The sequence below is a fragment of the Chanos chanos genome, chromosome 10, assembly GCF_902362185.1.
Source record: "Chanos chanos chromosome 10, fChaCha1.1, whole genome shotgun sequence".
Lineage (NCBI taxonomy): Eukaryota > Metazoa > Chordata > Actinopteri > Gonorynchiformes > Chanidae > Chanos > Chanos chanos.
In genome coordinates this window covers 28,762,885-28,779,352 of record NC_044504.1, presented here as the reverse complement: position 1 = coordinate 28,779,352, position 16,468 = coordinate 28,762,885, and the positions used below count along the sequence as shown (strand labels likewise).

The following is a 16,468-nucleotide window of genomic DNA, read 5'->3' as shown; positions in this document are numbered from 1 at the left end:
GGAGGGGAGGTACCACAGGGTCTGGTTTTTTTTTTACCTTTTTTTTTTTTTCTGGTTCACATTCCTCTGATCACAGAGACAAGCTAGCCTGGAAGAGACTTGGATAGAGCCCATATTAAGAGGTCAGTAAAAAGTTCCATTACTACCCTCATGATTTTGGTCATAGACCATGAATCTTAGGATTTGAATAAAACCAGATTGAGTTGTTTTGAAAAAATAATTAGCCTAAAGCCTGATTGGCATTTAGTTCAAATGGGAATAGCATCTATAGAAATATATTGTTATGGAGATAAAGAGCTACAGTCAGGGCCAGGAAACACACACTTTATTGTATTTACTCCGTGTTAAAGCAAAAAATAACTCTCTCGCACAATTAATTAAAAGACAAGAATTTCTATAATGTGTAAATAACACCCTGTTTGAAAAATGTGTTATCTAAATGAGTGCATGTTAGAATGTGTTTTTAGAAAAGGGTTGAACACTATGTTGGTTATAAAGTGGAAAAAAAAAATCTAAAAATCCAGTCTATTAGAGGCAAGCTTAGCACACTCCACATCAACCATGCAGTGGTTAAATCTCTGAAACAAGAAGTCCTTTTTCTGACTACGGCTGTATCCTGTATTTTCCAATTATCACCTTTTAAAGGCCAGCTGGGTGCATTCCAAACCATCGGGGGGCAATTCCATTTGCATTGCTCTCAGACAAAGTCATGCTCAAGTACTTTCCTTGGTAAAGTTCATTACAAGTGGAGGGTTACCATCATTACTTTCATTATTTTGGTAACAGCCCCCCCTTCCAATTTATGATTCTAAACTGACGTTATTGATCCAATCACCCACAATCCCTCAACTACGACTCCAATCGCCACAACATCAGCATCAACACAGTGAACGGAGATGACATGGAGAAATTCGCACTATTTAAGATGCTATGAGCTAGAAATTTCAGCCTAGGCGGGCTACATTTGTTATGTTCACAAATGTTCCTTCGTTTTTTTTACTAGCACGAGGTGATGTGCAGGCAATGTAGCTTAAAACTGTAGTCTAGAAGCAGCTGATTTAAGTTCACACGTTCTGGATAACATCAGTAGGATGTTCAAATGGTGTTGGTTTATTATGTCAATTCATGTTCCACACAAACAAAAGGCTGCCTCTGCTTTTCTTGGTACCAGTTGTGTTGTTAAAGCATAATATTGAAATCCCATTTGTGGTGTTGGCTTTGAAAACAGGATCTGTTCAGCTTGGGGTCTATTATGCAGCTCATCTACTATCATTGTGTAAACTCTGCATTTGATTCTCCCCCGTTCCTCTTCTCCCCGATCTCTCTGTACTGCACATAGCAGCATTTAGCTGTGAACTAATTTTCATGTTTAGATATACCCTGCTGTGGCACAATGCTGCTAGTGCATAATAAAATTTTGCAATACCACATATGGTCTGATTGGCCTTCTGGGTATTTTCACAGCGTCCGGCTGCAGGCTAGTGCAGTGTCCGTTACCAAAGGCAGAAAAAAAAGAGAGAGAGAGAGGGGGAAGGGTTAAAAAAAAAAGAAAGAAAAGTCAACAGAGGCACAAAGGGAGCAACAAGACAACTCTAGGGCAACATAATGGTACATCAAACGTGAAGCCACCAGACACAGCGTTTAAAGAAAGAAAGAACGGGGAAAAAAAAAAAAATCTTCACAATGGACATAATGGGATACTTGTTTTCAGCGGTAAAAATATCTAAATTATGAGACACGGTTGTAATTTGGGCGGGTGGTTGAATACAAGACGGACAGACGACACATCGCGCCTACATCTCCACAGTGTCGTGCCCCCAGTGCTCAGTCCAGACGGGGCTGGGGGCGATAGTGTGACACAGAGAGAGACAGAGAGAGAGGTGGGCCCAAAGAACACACACCCAAATCCACACCAGCAGTCTCTTAATGTGCTGTGTCTAATGCGCCTATTTAGGGTTCAGGGTGTGCAACAGTGCATGGATGCACCGTTTTCTTCTTCTTCTTCTTTTTTTTTTTTTTTTTCGTATTTTTGGGGGGGATAAGGGGTGGAATATGGCTATCACCTATCCCAACAGCTGGGGCCCAGAAGGGTAAACAAAAGGCGTCAGGAAGTAGCGCATGGCTACAGCCGGCCCGAGTCTAAAAGGCATGGCGATTAGTCTGTGTCCTGGCTACTGCCGCCTGACTCCCAACAGTGTTCTCTCCCCATGCTTCAGACATAGAGCCTGGGCCTCAACCCACAAACAGACTAAAACACAAGAGAGAACTCATAAAGAGGGACTAAATATCTAACAGTCCTGAATAAGCCAAAGCTGCGAGTGTCCAAAAACAGCAGAGAGCTGAAATGGGACCAAAAAAGAGGGCAAAAATGCAAAAAACCCCCAAAAAACGATCAAACAGAGAGGAAAAAAGGCCCCCCAAAAGTTATTTTGCTCTGTCTCATATTTCACGTACAGTCGCCTTAATTTGCAAGGCTGTGATGGGTCCATTGTTGACTGGACGGATCAAAGCCGTTGCCAGCTGGACACACAGGGGTTTGTGCACGGATGAGCCAGGAGCAGAACCGCAGGAGAAAGATCTCAAAAAAGACTGGACCTCAAAATACCCGGGTGCCATTTCCCGGATTGTCACATTCAAATGAACCGGACGGTACCTTGGACGTCTTCTATATTCATAATTCCTAACAGAAAACCAGAAGAACGACACGCTGTGCCACCCTCAAGTTCAGACTTTTTTTTGTTGGGTACCAGTGGAAGGTTAAAACTTGTAGCACATCATCAGTTAAGAAAATGGACTGGGGGAGGTCTTAGGAAGGAGTGTGAAACATGTATGCAAAGAAAAAAAAAAACAAAAACTCACAAAGTCTCAGGGAAGGGAATCGTAAGTAGTATGACCCCTCGTCAAGTGTTCATGACAACCTAAGGATGTGGAGCCCACTCTACACAATTCCATACATGAAAGCTTAATGTATGAATATCTGGGGTCTACTCTAATCCAGAATCTTCTGTCACAGATATAGCCTATACTGAGACTCTAAAATAATTCACTTTGTGATCTCATCAAAGTGAAAAAAAAAAAAAAAAAAAAAATCACAGAATAATTATCCATGTTTTCGCTGTGACAGTGACTAGGTGATAATTAGATCACTGGCAAACTATTTGAAACAGGCGGTTTGATCTAAGCATCATCTACCCAGATGGATGTGAACCTTTCCTGTATTCATTAATTTACCACAGTGAAGTAAGCAGTTCACAAAACAACTAATTTTGCATACATTAGAGTGCATTTGATCTAGACTAAAATACTAAAGTTCTTCTGATGTTCAGTACATCTGTATGAACTGATATCCCATCACTGTTAAAACGACAGCGCTCCATATTCACATTCGGCATTGTTTTATTCATTGAATTCCATGACAAAACACAGCAGGGAGAAGATGTAAATCATTGTAACTGTCAGTGCAGAGGTGTTTGTCCAGGGTGGTTTGTTTTGGCACTGATGTGCTTACAAGTTTGCTGTGAAATGGAAAACGGTGATATTTGTTTTAATTTCTGACTACGTAGTAAAACAGAGCATATCAGATGATTTGTTGCAAATTTATGATGCTTGGAATTATGCCATCAGATGGGTTCAGCTATGATTTCTCCAGAGATGCTCTGTATCCCTCTGTGGTACTGTCTATATACACTAAGAGAGTGGATTTATGTAGTGTGATCTGCTGAAACTTAAATCAGGAGTAAAATGTAGAAGTAGCTAAAAATACGTAGATGAATAAAAATTCAAACTTGTTGGGAACAGAAGTTGTCGACTTGATGTTAGCTCGCACTATTCCACAAGTTCTCTTAATGGTTAGCGAGGCCTGAACCAATTGAACTGAAATTAAATTTTGGAAGAAACCAAGATGAAGGCAAAACTGAACAAATTTTTAAACATTCAAGGAGCTTTCATTTTTAAGTCATGTCATTTCTTTTACAAATGCACGAATAAATTCACAAACATATATGTACACGCACGCACACACACACACACACACACACACACACACACACAAACATACAGCCGTGTATCAGCATCCTATTTCCAATCTACGCCAGAGCGTTCAGAGAGAAGATTAAGTGGACAACGTGATTCAGAGGGAAACACAAACAACACACGTCAGCGCCACGCCTTGACTTGGGGTCAGGATGAGGCCAGACTACGTAGTAGCCTACTCTGACCACGCCAAGTCCACTAGTGTCCTGCAAACCTCTCAGCCCCTTAATAACACACTAATGACCCTGTGATTAAAGCTGACGTAGCCTAAGCCCTCACCAACACACTTAGTGCCTCTCACCAGACAGACTTCAGCTTTAGTGGGTGGCCTGTAGACATGCTGTCCTCTCTGGAGGAAAACGAAGCTTTGTGTCCCGTTGGTGGACAAGGCCACGAATTCACTCTCCCACCCCTCCACTTTATTTATTTATTTACTTCTTTCTTTATTTATTTTTTGCTAGGTGGGTCAGCTTCTCCATCCCTAGGTTATATCAAAATGGCTAAAATGGGATTAAGCAAAATGGAATGCAAGAGTAATCAGTCATTCAGAGGCACTGAAGAAAAGACCCTCTTAAGCAAGCCAGGGTTTTTTTTTTCTTTTCTTTTTCTTTTTTTTTTTTTTTTTTACGTAGCTGTGAGCGCTGATTAGAGCCCCTGCTCTTAACCGCATCCGATGAGTAAGGCTGTCTAACCCCACGTTTACAGCCAGCTCTGACCTCCTGTGTTCCTGTAAAATAAGTGACGTGGCTTTAATAGCACCCAGACCCGTACCCTGGGAAAGGTCTTCGGTCTAATCAGTCCTGCTCGTAACAAAAGCACCGCATTTCATTGCACCTCCGTCAACAAAAGGGTTCAGTTTGGTATCAATGCAGAAATAAATTAAGGAGAATGGTAACCTAAAAGAAAACTGGCCTCACAAGTGACCCTTAAACCTTGAGCAAACCTTGTGGCGTCAAAACAAAGATTAGCTGCGCTTTTTCACCCGCGAAAAGCGCAGACAGCTTTTGACAGTCGTTCCCAGTTTGGAGGTAGTACTCATCATAAAGCAGGGTCTAGGAAACAGGATAAGCACTCGAGCCAAGGCTATAAAAACGCTCGCTGGGAACTTGAAAGCCACGCAAGCGAAGTCAAGGGCTGCCATCTGGAAACAATAAACAAACAAAAAACTAAACAAACAAACATTGTGCAGGGGGGGGGAAAAAACTCTGAGACCATCCACTGTAACCGAACACTGGGGGTGATGAACACAAATATGCATCGTTAGGGTGAGTGATGTGACACAGACACCTGCCCTTGGAGAATACAGATTTCTCTGGACTGCACTGAGGTTAGGATGAAGAGCCCCGCGGCTCCGCTCTGCCGTGCTCCTGTGTGTGTCGACGCTGAGGCCTGCCTCTAATGTGTTGTATCGCAAACACAACGTCGCTACCAGGAGCAACATGTCCAGAGGCCCATCACACACTCCATTAAGGGCACTAAGCAAACAGCTCTGACTGCTTGCCTGACTGACTGAATCCCGTGGCAAATGGCTGGATCCACTTAGCGTCCATCCGGGGTGGGGGGATATGACATCACACACGCGGGTTTAAAATGAGCAAAGGGGACTGATTCAAGCGGGGTGTAAGGTGGAGTCAAGGGTTTGATTGATTGTCAAAGCACTGATTAGTCAGAGAAAGGTGGTGCATTATTAAGGAGAATTCATCATTTTAAATATTTATCTGCAAACCCATCGTTAAAACACAACTTGTTCTGAGTCATGAAATCTCAGAGCATGTGCCGTAAAACCGTGAGGTAAGTTGACGGGAAGAAGGTTACTAGCAACGTTACAAGTTCACAGGAAAGGCCTTAAAAAAAAAAATTAGAAAGAAAAAGAAAACCAATGAAATCCTATCAAACCATCTTTGCGTGCATTTCTACATATACATTTTGTCAACATTAATCGAAACTTTAAAATTCACCTTACTAAGCTGACCTGTTGCAATGTGGTATTGACGGTCAGCAAAAGGAGTGAATAGGCTGGTGCAGGAGAAAAAAAAAGTGCAGAGTGGGTATTAGAAGCACTAAAAAAAAAAATGCAAGCCAGGCAGCAGTGGCCCCAGTTTGGATGAATGATTACCAATGCAAAACTTCAAGAGCTGAGAGAGTTGAGAGTAATTAAGTCAAACCTGCCCATTTGAGAAGAAGTAATGCAAATTGCATTTCAGTACGGTATCAGACATCAAATTCAAATTCGTACATATTCTATTCTTACAGAGTAAAAAAATATTCAGTTAAATGCTTTATCAGAGTTTTTTATGGTAAATTAAGTCATCAAACCATCCACTAATCAAAAATTCTTTACCTGCAATAGGGTCCATGATAAAGTGGGATAAGAATTGTTCATTTGCATAAACCCTAATTATAGTGGTCCTGATAAAAATTCACACAAATTGCTTATTAAACCGTCAAGCGTGATGCCTTTGAAAATGAAGCAGGAGTTTATGCTCTGAATTATAACAGTCCATCTAACTCAGCAGAGAGTAAGCTTCAAACCCATGTGAAAATTTATATAAAAAAAAAAAACAAAAAAGACAAAAAAAATTTATAGAAGCTGCAACTGGTGTTTTAAGAGTCCAAAGTACTTTGTAACACTGCAAGAGAGCGATACATGCCCAGTCATAAATAAGCACAGACGGCACTTCCATATCCAAGCCACATCAACCAAGACGAACAGTGTGTGTGGAACTCGTGACAACTAGCGCCATCTACTGTCTGCAAAATACCCATCGCAGGACCCCCCACGGCACCGCCTGGACCACAACATGCTCATTTTCCAAAGCTAATGAGAAACGCTGGCCGACTGGTCTACCCTCGCAAGCAGAGAGAGGAAGACGAGCCCAACTGAAGGCTCCCTCCTTGGGAGTACGGCACCATGGGAAATCAGCTTCTGTTATTATGACTCCTCATACTGCTCATATTCTTTTCTATATTTCATTTGCATTAAGGCATTAAAGTTTACAGTTTCGCGCTCTGGTGCCGGTGACTGCTGGTCACTATTTGTTCGTCACTGGTTGCATTTGCTTTCATTATCCTAATTATCCTCCAAATTTGGTTTGTGATCTCAGCTGAACTGTCATTTTTTGTTTGTTTGTTTGTTTTTGTTTTTGGGGGGGAGGTGGGAAGTACACATGAACACTTAATTTTAAAAAATGAGATGTTCAATCAAATAAGTGAATCATGACTTAATCATCACATCAAAATATCTGCCAAATATATATTTACATATGTCTAAATAACTTATTAGTCATGAAATCTTGGTTTTAGATCAAACTAGTCTCAGCATAGCATTCAGTATAACAATAAGCATTATAATAATTGAATGCTGCCTTTTCGGTTGCCTTATATATTTATTCATTAACTCATCATTCTTTCAGTCAGACAATCAGTGCAATCATTTATTTCAAAAGCAACCATATCTGATAAAAAATAGTGCCAAATTAAGCTTGATTTTTTTTTTGTCAAGATATGAATAAGCAGGAAAGAACATGTCAAATTTCTGATTTTCTTCAAAGGGAATATTCCCAACCAGATGTGTGTCAAAAGTGGAAACAGGTCCCAAACCTCAGCAGAACACTGTAAACACTGACACCGTGGGGACGGAGAGAGAACTACTACCGTATAAGTGCACAGTAGCCATCCAAACTTCATTTAAAACTACATCAGTTAAACCAGTCGTCTCAGAGAGCTTATCCTGTCTGCAGTAACCTCAGAACTCATGTACATTAGCCTGATGTTGAGGCCAAAGCATGTGTGCTGATCACATCTGCTCCTGGCACTAGATGAAGTTCACAGCTGAGGTAGACCCATCAACATGTCTTAACAATTCTAGTTGGGGTATGATGGAGTAGAAATAGCAGAGACTCAAAGCCACAGAAATCAAAGCCAAGCCATACACCAATAGGCTTAACAAAAGAAAGCTCAACACACTCTCTCAGTGGATCACTCAAAACCTTCCCTAGTAAGCATTGACTAATTTCCAAAGTGTTCTCAGTGCCTCAGTAGACCTTTTTGAATGATGTTTTTTGCAGCAATTTACTAAATTACATTTAAAATGTCACTACTATTAGAACTTCAATAATTCATTCGCTGCCACTTACAAACAAATTCAGTGGTAATATCACCAACCAGCTTTAATAATTAACATAAGAAAAAATCTAATCCATTTGTCATCGAACTGAACTTGTCTTATATAAGGTAAAACGTTCCTCTAAACCAAATATTATTCAGTACTCACATCAGAGTCTTCTCTCTCTCAGATTTTCTCATAATAATATTTTAGCAAGTTTCAATCTCTGACCAGTGTTATTTCTGAAAACATCATGTATTCCCTGTCCTATTCATTTAATCCGAGTACCATGCTCAATCTATAAACCACACAAGTCTCTCGTTCACCAGAGGCCTGGCTCTAGAACAAGATTCTTTTGTTGTATTGTTCACACATTCCTCAAAGGCCATGTTTATACAGATGCAATTCCACGGGCTATCAGAAGAGTCGCTCCCCGGCCAAGAACCCTCTGTTGATCAAAGCTTTGAATGCAGGAGAGCAGAGGCACTTGTTTGGGTCATGTTTTTGTCTGTAGGGACTCAGAGCACAAATCTCCATCTGTTGGCCGTATGGATCTTCTCCGTTACCTCCAGGATAAGTGCGTTCCTAGCTGCCATCCCTCCACATTAGGTTTACTCAGCTGGCCCCCCAATCCTGTTACCACCCCTTTTGTTTTCCCCCAGCAACATGTGTTAAGTTAATGCTCTGTAACAAATTTCAAAGGCCAGCTTAGAAGGGTCAACAACAGGTAATAGACCGATTTATTGATGAATGGCACTGAAAGGAAAGAAGGAGGAGATGGAGAAAGAGAAAGAATTTCTTTGGAAACACTGTCATGTTTTCTAGGGGTACGGTTATATGCAAGGAAAGGAAAATCAAATGGCCCCTGGTTGTAGTGAAAACCCTCACACACTTTACAAGGGGAAAACCCAGAGACAGCCTTTGAGAACAGCTCACTTATTTTTTTTTTTTTTTTTTTTTTTTCGCTTAATAAGCCTCAGACTCAACCAGCTTCCCTCACCACCTGGTTCCTTGTTGTAGTTATTTCTGCCCACTGTTTAAAAGAAGCCCATCCAAAAACAGGGATCCAAGTTTAGCTTTATTTTGCTGCGCTTGCTCTCCTGCCCGTGGCATTTGGTTACAGACAGTCTCAAGTTGTTTTCCTCTCTAATTGGATTAAGGCCACACACCTCTGCCCCATCCACAAGCACAAATCAATGTGGAAATGAGCTGTCAACACATTCATATTTACTCAACACACATTTATTTTCCTAAGGGATGCCAATGGTAGCTTTACACTGCCGGGTACCCAGATGACTGAAACAGTCAGCTTTGAACATCTAAAATGATCCCTTCCTCTCCTGTTGACTTTGTTCGAAAATGTCAGTCTTTCCATACACACAGAATATTAGAACAGGATACAGTGAGCCTAATCCGATTTCTAACTACCAGTAAGGATAAATAAGGATAAAGTATTTCAACCAAGTCTGCTGCAATGAAATTTGATTCTCAGATAAATAAAAAAAATCAAATCTGACAAGTTTACGGTGTGGTTGTGTTTTTTTTTTTAATTATTATTTTTTTTTATTTACAAAGAATGCATAAAATGTTTTTGGTTTTTTTTCTTAAACCCAACAGGATCGAAGTCAATTAAAATCACCTTACCTTCTTTCTGAGGGGCAGTGGGAAATTTAACATTGATTTATGTAAAAATGCCTCTTTGAAATACTTTGCAACTGCTGCCAGCTATCCTCAGGCCTTTTTACGCAGTTGCTCTTAATTGAAAAAGTTATAGTAGCACATAACACTCCAGGTTTTATAACCTGTGCTGTAAAGCTTTGGAAGGCCTAAAAAGGGGGAAACTGCCCATTAACTTATAAGGTCAGAGCCTTGGCAGTGTAATTGACAAGCTGGAGGCCACTTTCATCACTTGAGTTCATAGCGGCAGTCAATGTTTCCTGTAGGATGCTGTTGCATCTTTGACACAAGAGTGTTTGTGACATAGTGCAGTCTGCTGCCAGGCCAATGGCACTCAGCTCTCCATAAAACATGTACGCACATTCTTTACTCTGAATTTTGAAAGTTTCCCAGCTAACTACAAAAACAAAATTCACCCCCCAATTCAGCCTCACAACAGATCAGGATAAACAGGTACACACAGAATATTTAGGTATTAAGCCCAGACATACAAACAACTTAGTGAGAAGAAACTGTGCCACCTTTTATTCAGAGGCTATATATTTATATAGCCATATCAGCACCAAAAATAAGAATAACTAATTTTAAGAAATATCACGAATTTTATCAAGACAACTAAGAAAACAGTATCACTAAAGGGGTGAATGTGAGCAATTGGCTATAATTATTATGGCTTAAAACACATCGTCACGGCTAAGCTCTAGAAAACCTTGAGGGGAGTAACTGGCACTGTACACACCTCATGTTCACACACTAACTGCAAATATGACGAAGCTTAGCGTGACAGTCACTTCACACAGTAGATTAGCTGGGCCATCAGTATGGTGCCTCCAGAAATTCATCTGCCTTGAATTAAAGCCACCTGGCACCATGTTCCGATGACCAATATGGACAGATTACTATGACCTTAAAACCATGCCTTCTTTGTAATTGACATTTAAAGTGTTTGAAGTTGCTCATTAACTCTCACAAGAGGAATTAGCCTAGGTACAGATGGGCAGAACTAAAGCATACTACTGTCTACAGTGGACTTGAAAATGTTTATCTCGTGCAAAACTAACAAAACACTCAAGGCATATTTCACTAAAATTCAAGATTTGCTAAAATTTTGTATTCAAATTACAATATATTTTTAATGTTGGATCTGTCTGTGGGAAGGGCTTTTCAGCGATTAAATCTTTCTTATCAGTCGAACCACACTTAATTTAATTACCATTTAGATTTTCTAAAACTAATCTACTGCACTACAGTAATGTGTGAAATTGCAGACAAATACTTGGTGTATAGTTTTTCAGCGACATTTTTTCAAATTTAGATTAAATTTCAACCTACAAAATATTATGTCAAGTGGGTCTGGATGATACAGTATCATACACAATAATGACAGCACTAATTCAAGCAAAATAATATTTTAAAAAATTGCTATAAACGCTATATCATGAAAGAAGCTCCAACGCCAATTCTTTTAATGGGAAATTAAAATAAATCACTGTTTTCAAGCGTTTGTTTGCCTAACATAAAAAAACCCAATGAAGAGGATGAAGAATCACTGCACACATCTTGTGCCAGAACAAAGAAACATGGTAGAGCAAATGAATGCTAACAGAGATGACAGAACAGAGAAGTTGATGCCCAAAAAGCAAGCAACTGCATACACTGAGAGATGATTTGGCAACAAAGATCCAACATTAAAGACAACACTTTTCTGAGAACAGTTGCCTGAACACAAGGCATCATAATATATCTACTCCATCGGCTGAAAAAAGAAAAAAAAAGTACCCTCTAATGCATTTGTTTCATATTTTGAACGAAAGACGTCATTGTTTTTTGGTTTCTTAACTCATTAATTTAAGCTTTAATGATGCCTAGTGTATTTTCATTTGCATCTCTTGATAACTTAATAGACCTACATACTTTTGTTTTTATTGTTACTGTTGGGCAAGAGAAAACTTTTTGTACACTGTCACAAATATTGTCACTCAGGAGAAAAAACAAGAGGTGGTACTGACCAGCCTAAATGCTGTTATTTGTAAATTAGCCTATTCTGTTCATCCACATTTAATCTGAAATCAGCTTGCAAGAGCCTACAAACCCTAAATAAATATACCTCAGTCACAAACTCGAAATCCAGCACCACAAATCGCTAATTTAAAAGTAGTCATCTCACCTATCACACTAAAAATCACTATCGAAATCAACCTTCTATTAATACGAACTCCAGTGCCACTGATAAAGCCTCCCTCTCTTCCATTTTAATTCACAGCCAATTGGAGGCTAGCACTGAATGCAAGATCTACAGACCAGTAAGGCATGAGATTGATTTACCAAAAAATTCAAACTGAATTTCGCTTTGCAAATTCTTACTAATTAGAAAGAGTGGGTCAACTGAGTGATACCATTTTTTTTTCTTTAATTTCAACCAGTTTAAATCGCTGCTGATGCTGTGCACTAATAAGTCAAGTGAGGACCCCAGTGTGAGTTTCAAAGACGGACACTGGACAATGACCCCTGTCGGATCCCTTTTCACACTTTCAACCCAACACTGAAAGCTAAGCTACACTGCTGTAAGAATTTGAGTGATGCATCTTTAAGGGGGCTTACTCTTGTTTTTGTGCACGCCACTAAACGGTGACATGACTTAATCCTAATTTAGTTGCATATAGTTTACAAAGAACGTAATGCTGGCTAATTTAGCTGACAACATTAGCTGAACAGCTAAAACAGCAACATAAAGGGACTTGTCTGCCTTCTCTCTCGGGTCTTAAAGCATGACCGTCCATGCGGCCCCCGTTTGCAATGAACACAAGTCTAGACAGGATGCCAAGGTAACTCTTACAGCTGTTTCTTTAGCAGTACGCCAAACTTACGGTAAGGCTGTTTTCCTGCAAACTCGAGTTATGCACTGCGCCATGTTTTCACGTTTTACAAAGGGTAAAATCCTATTGGCTGTAGGTGTGGCCTTCTGGTCCGTTGGAGACTTATTATTGGCTTGAGAATGAGAGAGGCGTCATCATAAGCTTCTCGAGGTTTATTTAAAGATGTAGTGTAAAACATCCTGGTTTTTTAACAGGTAAGGGAAAATATTGTTGTTACAGTATTTAAGCGCTCAGTTCATTGATATTCAGAAATACGTCTGAATAGAGTATCTTTCCATGTGCATACTTTATCATCACAGCATATTTCCATAAACTTCTATTGCATGATGATCCGTGTTGTCACTTCGCTCTCTCTGTCTCTCTCACAACAGGGAAATAAGGACATGGGGAGCCGTGACACTGCCACGGCATAACACTCTAGGAGCACTCGCACAGCAGAGGCGAATTACTACTACTACCACCATCAGCCAGTTCCAAGTGTTACTAACAAATGACATGCAATATTTGCCATGATTAAGTCAGCAGGGGATTCTCCCCAAATGTCAGGATTCAGAAACCCGCTCTCTTGCTATGTATTCGTGATGTGCACCAATAGCGTTGCATGAGCGTTGGTACACTCTGTACTCTGTTGCGTGTACCCTACAAATACTGTGAAGTGTAACAGGATAATAAAATAGGCCGCGTTTATGGCAGTACAAACTATTTTTTTAAATGTATAACAACAAATATATGCAGTATTTGTGTACAGAAGGACATAAAGCATTGATGTGGTATTGTGTAAAATAAAATGAAATGTAAAAAAAACGTCTACAAGACACATCTACATAATAAGAGGACTTTTAAATAATTAATGTCATATTTTAATAACTTAACCAATTCTACATTAAGCATTTAATGCGAGTAAGAACACATCCTTTGTTGGCTGCTGGCAAATAAACAAAATGTCATAAAAGTCTGCACTTGAAAAAAAAATCATATATATATATATATATATATATATATGTACACACACACACACACAGAGTAAGTATGTCCTACTGGCCTGAATTTCATAGAATATTCCACTGTGTGGTCATGGAAAACAGCTATTCAGTCCCATCATTTCTGCCGACATTATGACCAATAACTCCAAATAAATGTATGGAGCCGTCTGGGCAGCTGAAAGACCAGTGGGGTGAAAGCAGACCTGCTGTGCCCTACCACCAGGAACATGGACAGCTTTCCTGCAATCATAAGCCTATTTTTTTTAATACCTTTTGTAGCTCTATGCTTGTCATAAATGATGTAACATCTCTCAGGCTTGAGACATTTCTGTTTCTTTCCTAACAGTGAAATGCATTTGAATTCAGTCAGGGACTGATGGCTAGAACTGTATCAAATGACATAAAACATATCAGTAATTTAAAACAAAAAAAATCTTATGAGTAATATCCTGTGGTGTTTCTTGCATTTCAAAAATACAAGTCATTTCATTTTGGCATTTCATTAAATTGTCTGTATGATCTTAATAATCCTTTGAGCTCACAGGTGCTAGATAGGCCCACCATATTTTCATAAATGACACATGTAATATAGTTTGAAAATTCCACTCATGGGTTACTTGGAAACTACCTTTTTTTTCTTCCCTCCTTTCATGAAACACAATTGTTGTCTGCTAATCCAGTTTTGATAGCATTTGGCACACTTTCTTTGGATCACAGCAAGATGCTCGACTTCTATTCTGGTCTCCCCTAGGAACCACTGAGCCCCCAAAAGAAGCCAGAATTTGGTTATGCCAAACAGAGCCTGCAGCTTGCCGTCTGATGCAAGTCCGTCAAAGGTAGACAAATCAGGACACAGCAATTTCATCCAGTTCTGTGAAATCGATATACCCCATTACTATTTTGGGGGGCATGGGGTGGAGCTATAAATCTGAAACACGGAAAGCATTTAATGACCCTTTATAAGCAGCTGAATATTAAATTTGATATAAAAAAAAAAACACATCCCTAAGATCTCTCGCCCCTTTGTCCTCCATGGTCCCACTGATACAAATGGACAATACATCAGCAGGGTTTGATGTCTCTGATGTCTGGGTTCATTAAAAATCTTGAAATTGTGCCAGGACCGGAGCCTTAGATTAAAGGGATATAAAGGGATGACAAAAATTTATGGATGGCAAGTCACCACCTCACTCTGGCATTTCTAATAAACAAATGGTTTCTGTTTTCAATTTAAATTCCTCATTATAGTGTGACTTTTTGAAAATGCGTTTTGATTTACCAATATCTTATCTGTAGAACTATATAATTGATTAGATTTATACGGTTCCGATACTCTTATCTTTTCCAAAAGAAAAATGTGGGACTAGGGGAGGAGTCCCTTGATTGTAGTAACATAGAAAAATATGAGTGCACATACTATGCAAAAAATATAATAACTGGAAAAAAGCAATATGCTTGAAGTGTTTTGGGGTGTTATCAGTGTAAGCATCCACTGGTGCTTTTTGGGCAAAGGAAGTGGATTGCATTTTAAGTAAATAAAAGGTAGGCTACTGCTTTTTACAGTAGAAAACAACAATAATTGCATTGAACACGTAGCATGTTTTTGATATTATTAGGAGAAAGAGAGACTAAATATGGTCAGAGACTCTTCACAGCTGTCCCAAGGCTCTCATCAGTGCATAGAGCCAGTTTGGGTTGGTTTGGCTATGTTAACCCATGGGTATATCCCATCACAGAAATGTCAGGGTATTTGTTATGAAACCATGACATTTAGATCCAAGGTCTCCATTGTGATTTACAGCAACCTTCTTGTTGTTGTTGTCGCCCAGTCCCCCCCCTACCCACCCACCCGAGTTGTAGTAGTACTATGCCACTCACGCAAGACCTCTAAATATAGAAGTGAAAAAATAAAATGTTTGTTTAATGTTTGGTGTGGTGAATTTAAAATATATTGTAATTTCAACACAGAACCATGAATTGCCAGTGTAGAGACTACAGTAGGACATTATATACATATAAACACTTATATACTTATACACTTATATAAGTATAAGTATATGTGTGTGTGAGAGAGAGAGAGAGAGAGAGAGAGAGAGGCTTTGAATTTAGGAATAAATCACAAGAGAATATGAAGAGAAATTAAGAACCAATGCACCTGGTTGAACCACAAAGCAAATTTATTTAAATATGATGTCCATTTGTTAATTTTGGATTATAGCCAATGACCAATAACGTTTCCAAATATTTGTGATTTAGTATTATCTTCAAGAAAGTTTTGTTTGCCTTGATGTGACAACACTTCAAATTGTGTACATCTTTTACATTTTATATCTTGAAATGATTCCAGCAAGGAGCATTATACATAGCATTCACACAAAATGTTCTCCTCCTGGACCATCCTTGTAAGCCTAAAAAATTAGCCTCCTCAGTCTAACATGTTCTGTGAATGATTCTTGAACAGTAAGGAAACATTTTGGAATCCTTGACATTATGAGGCTTGGCAACAGAGATGAAGCCTAATATCAGAGACACTGAAATCGTAGACATAAGCATTGGTTATGTGTGATGAAGAGCATACCCTAAATTTTAAAACAGGACATGTCATGAACATCTCATGTCATGTCCACAACACCTACAACTTGTGAAATCTTGCTTAATTGTTGCCATCTTGTATTAGTAAGAATCTCAGTCTTCCTGATTGTGGAGTTTGCCGGCAAACGGGAGGAGAGAACCCTTTCATTACCGGGCCGTGTTCACCGGCAACTCAGATCACGAATTACAAATGATATCATGAC

At 39.4% G+C, this 16,468-nt stretch overlaps 1 protein-coding gene across 1 annotated transcript in view; it reads right to left on the bottom strand.

The window, feature by feature from the left end:
- The window catches only part of clybl (citrate lyase beta like), a 54,828-nt gene extending 42,096 nt beyond the window's left edge, over positions 1–12,732 (bottom strand). The window contains exon 1 of the mRNA XM_030786841.1: positions 12,682–12,732. Coding sequence (XP_030642701.1) covers positions 12,682–12,725 — 44 coding nt within the window. The 5' untranslated portion in view covers positions 12,726–12,732. The remainder of the gene's footprint in view (positions 1–12,681) is intronic.
- Positions 12,733–16,468: the final 3,736 nt, after the last annotated feature.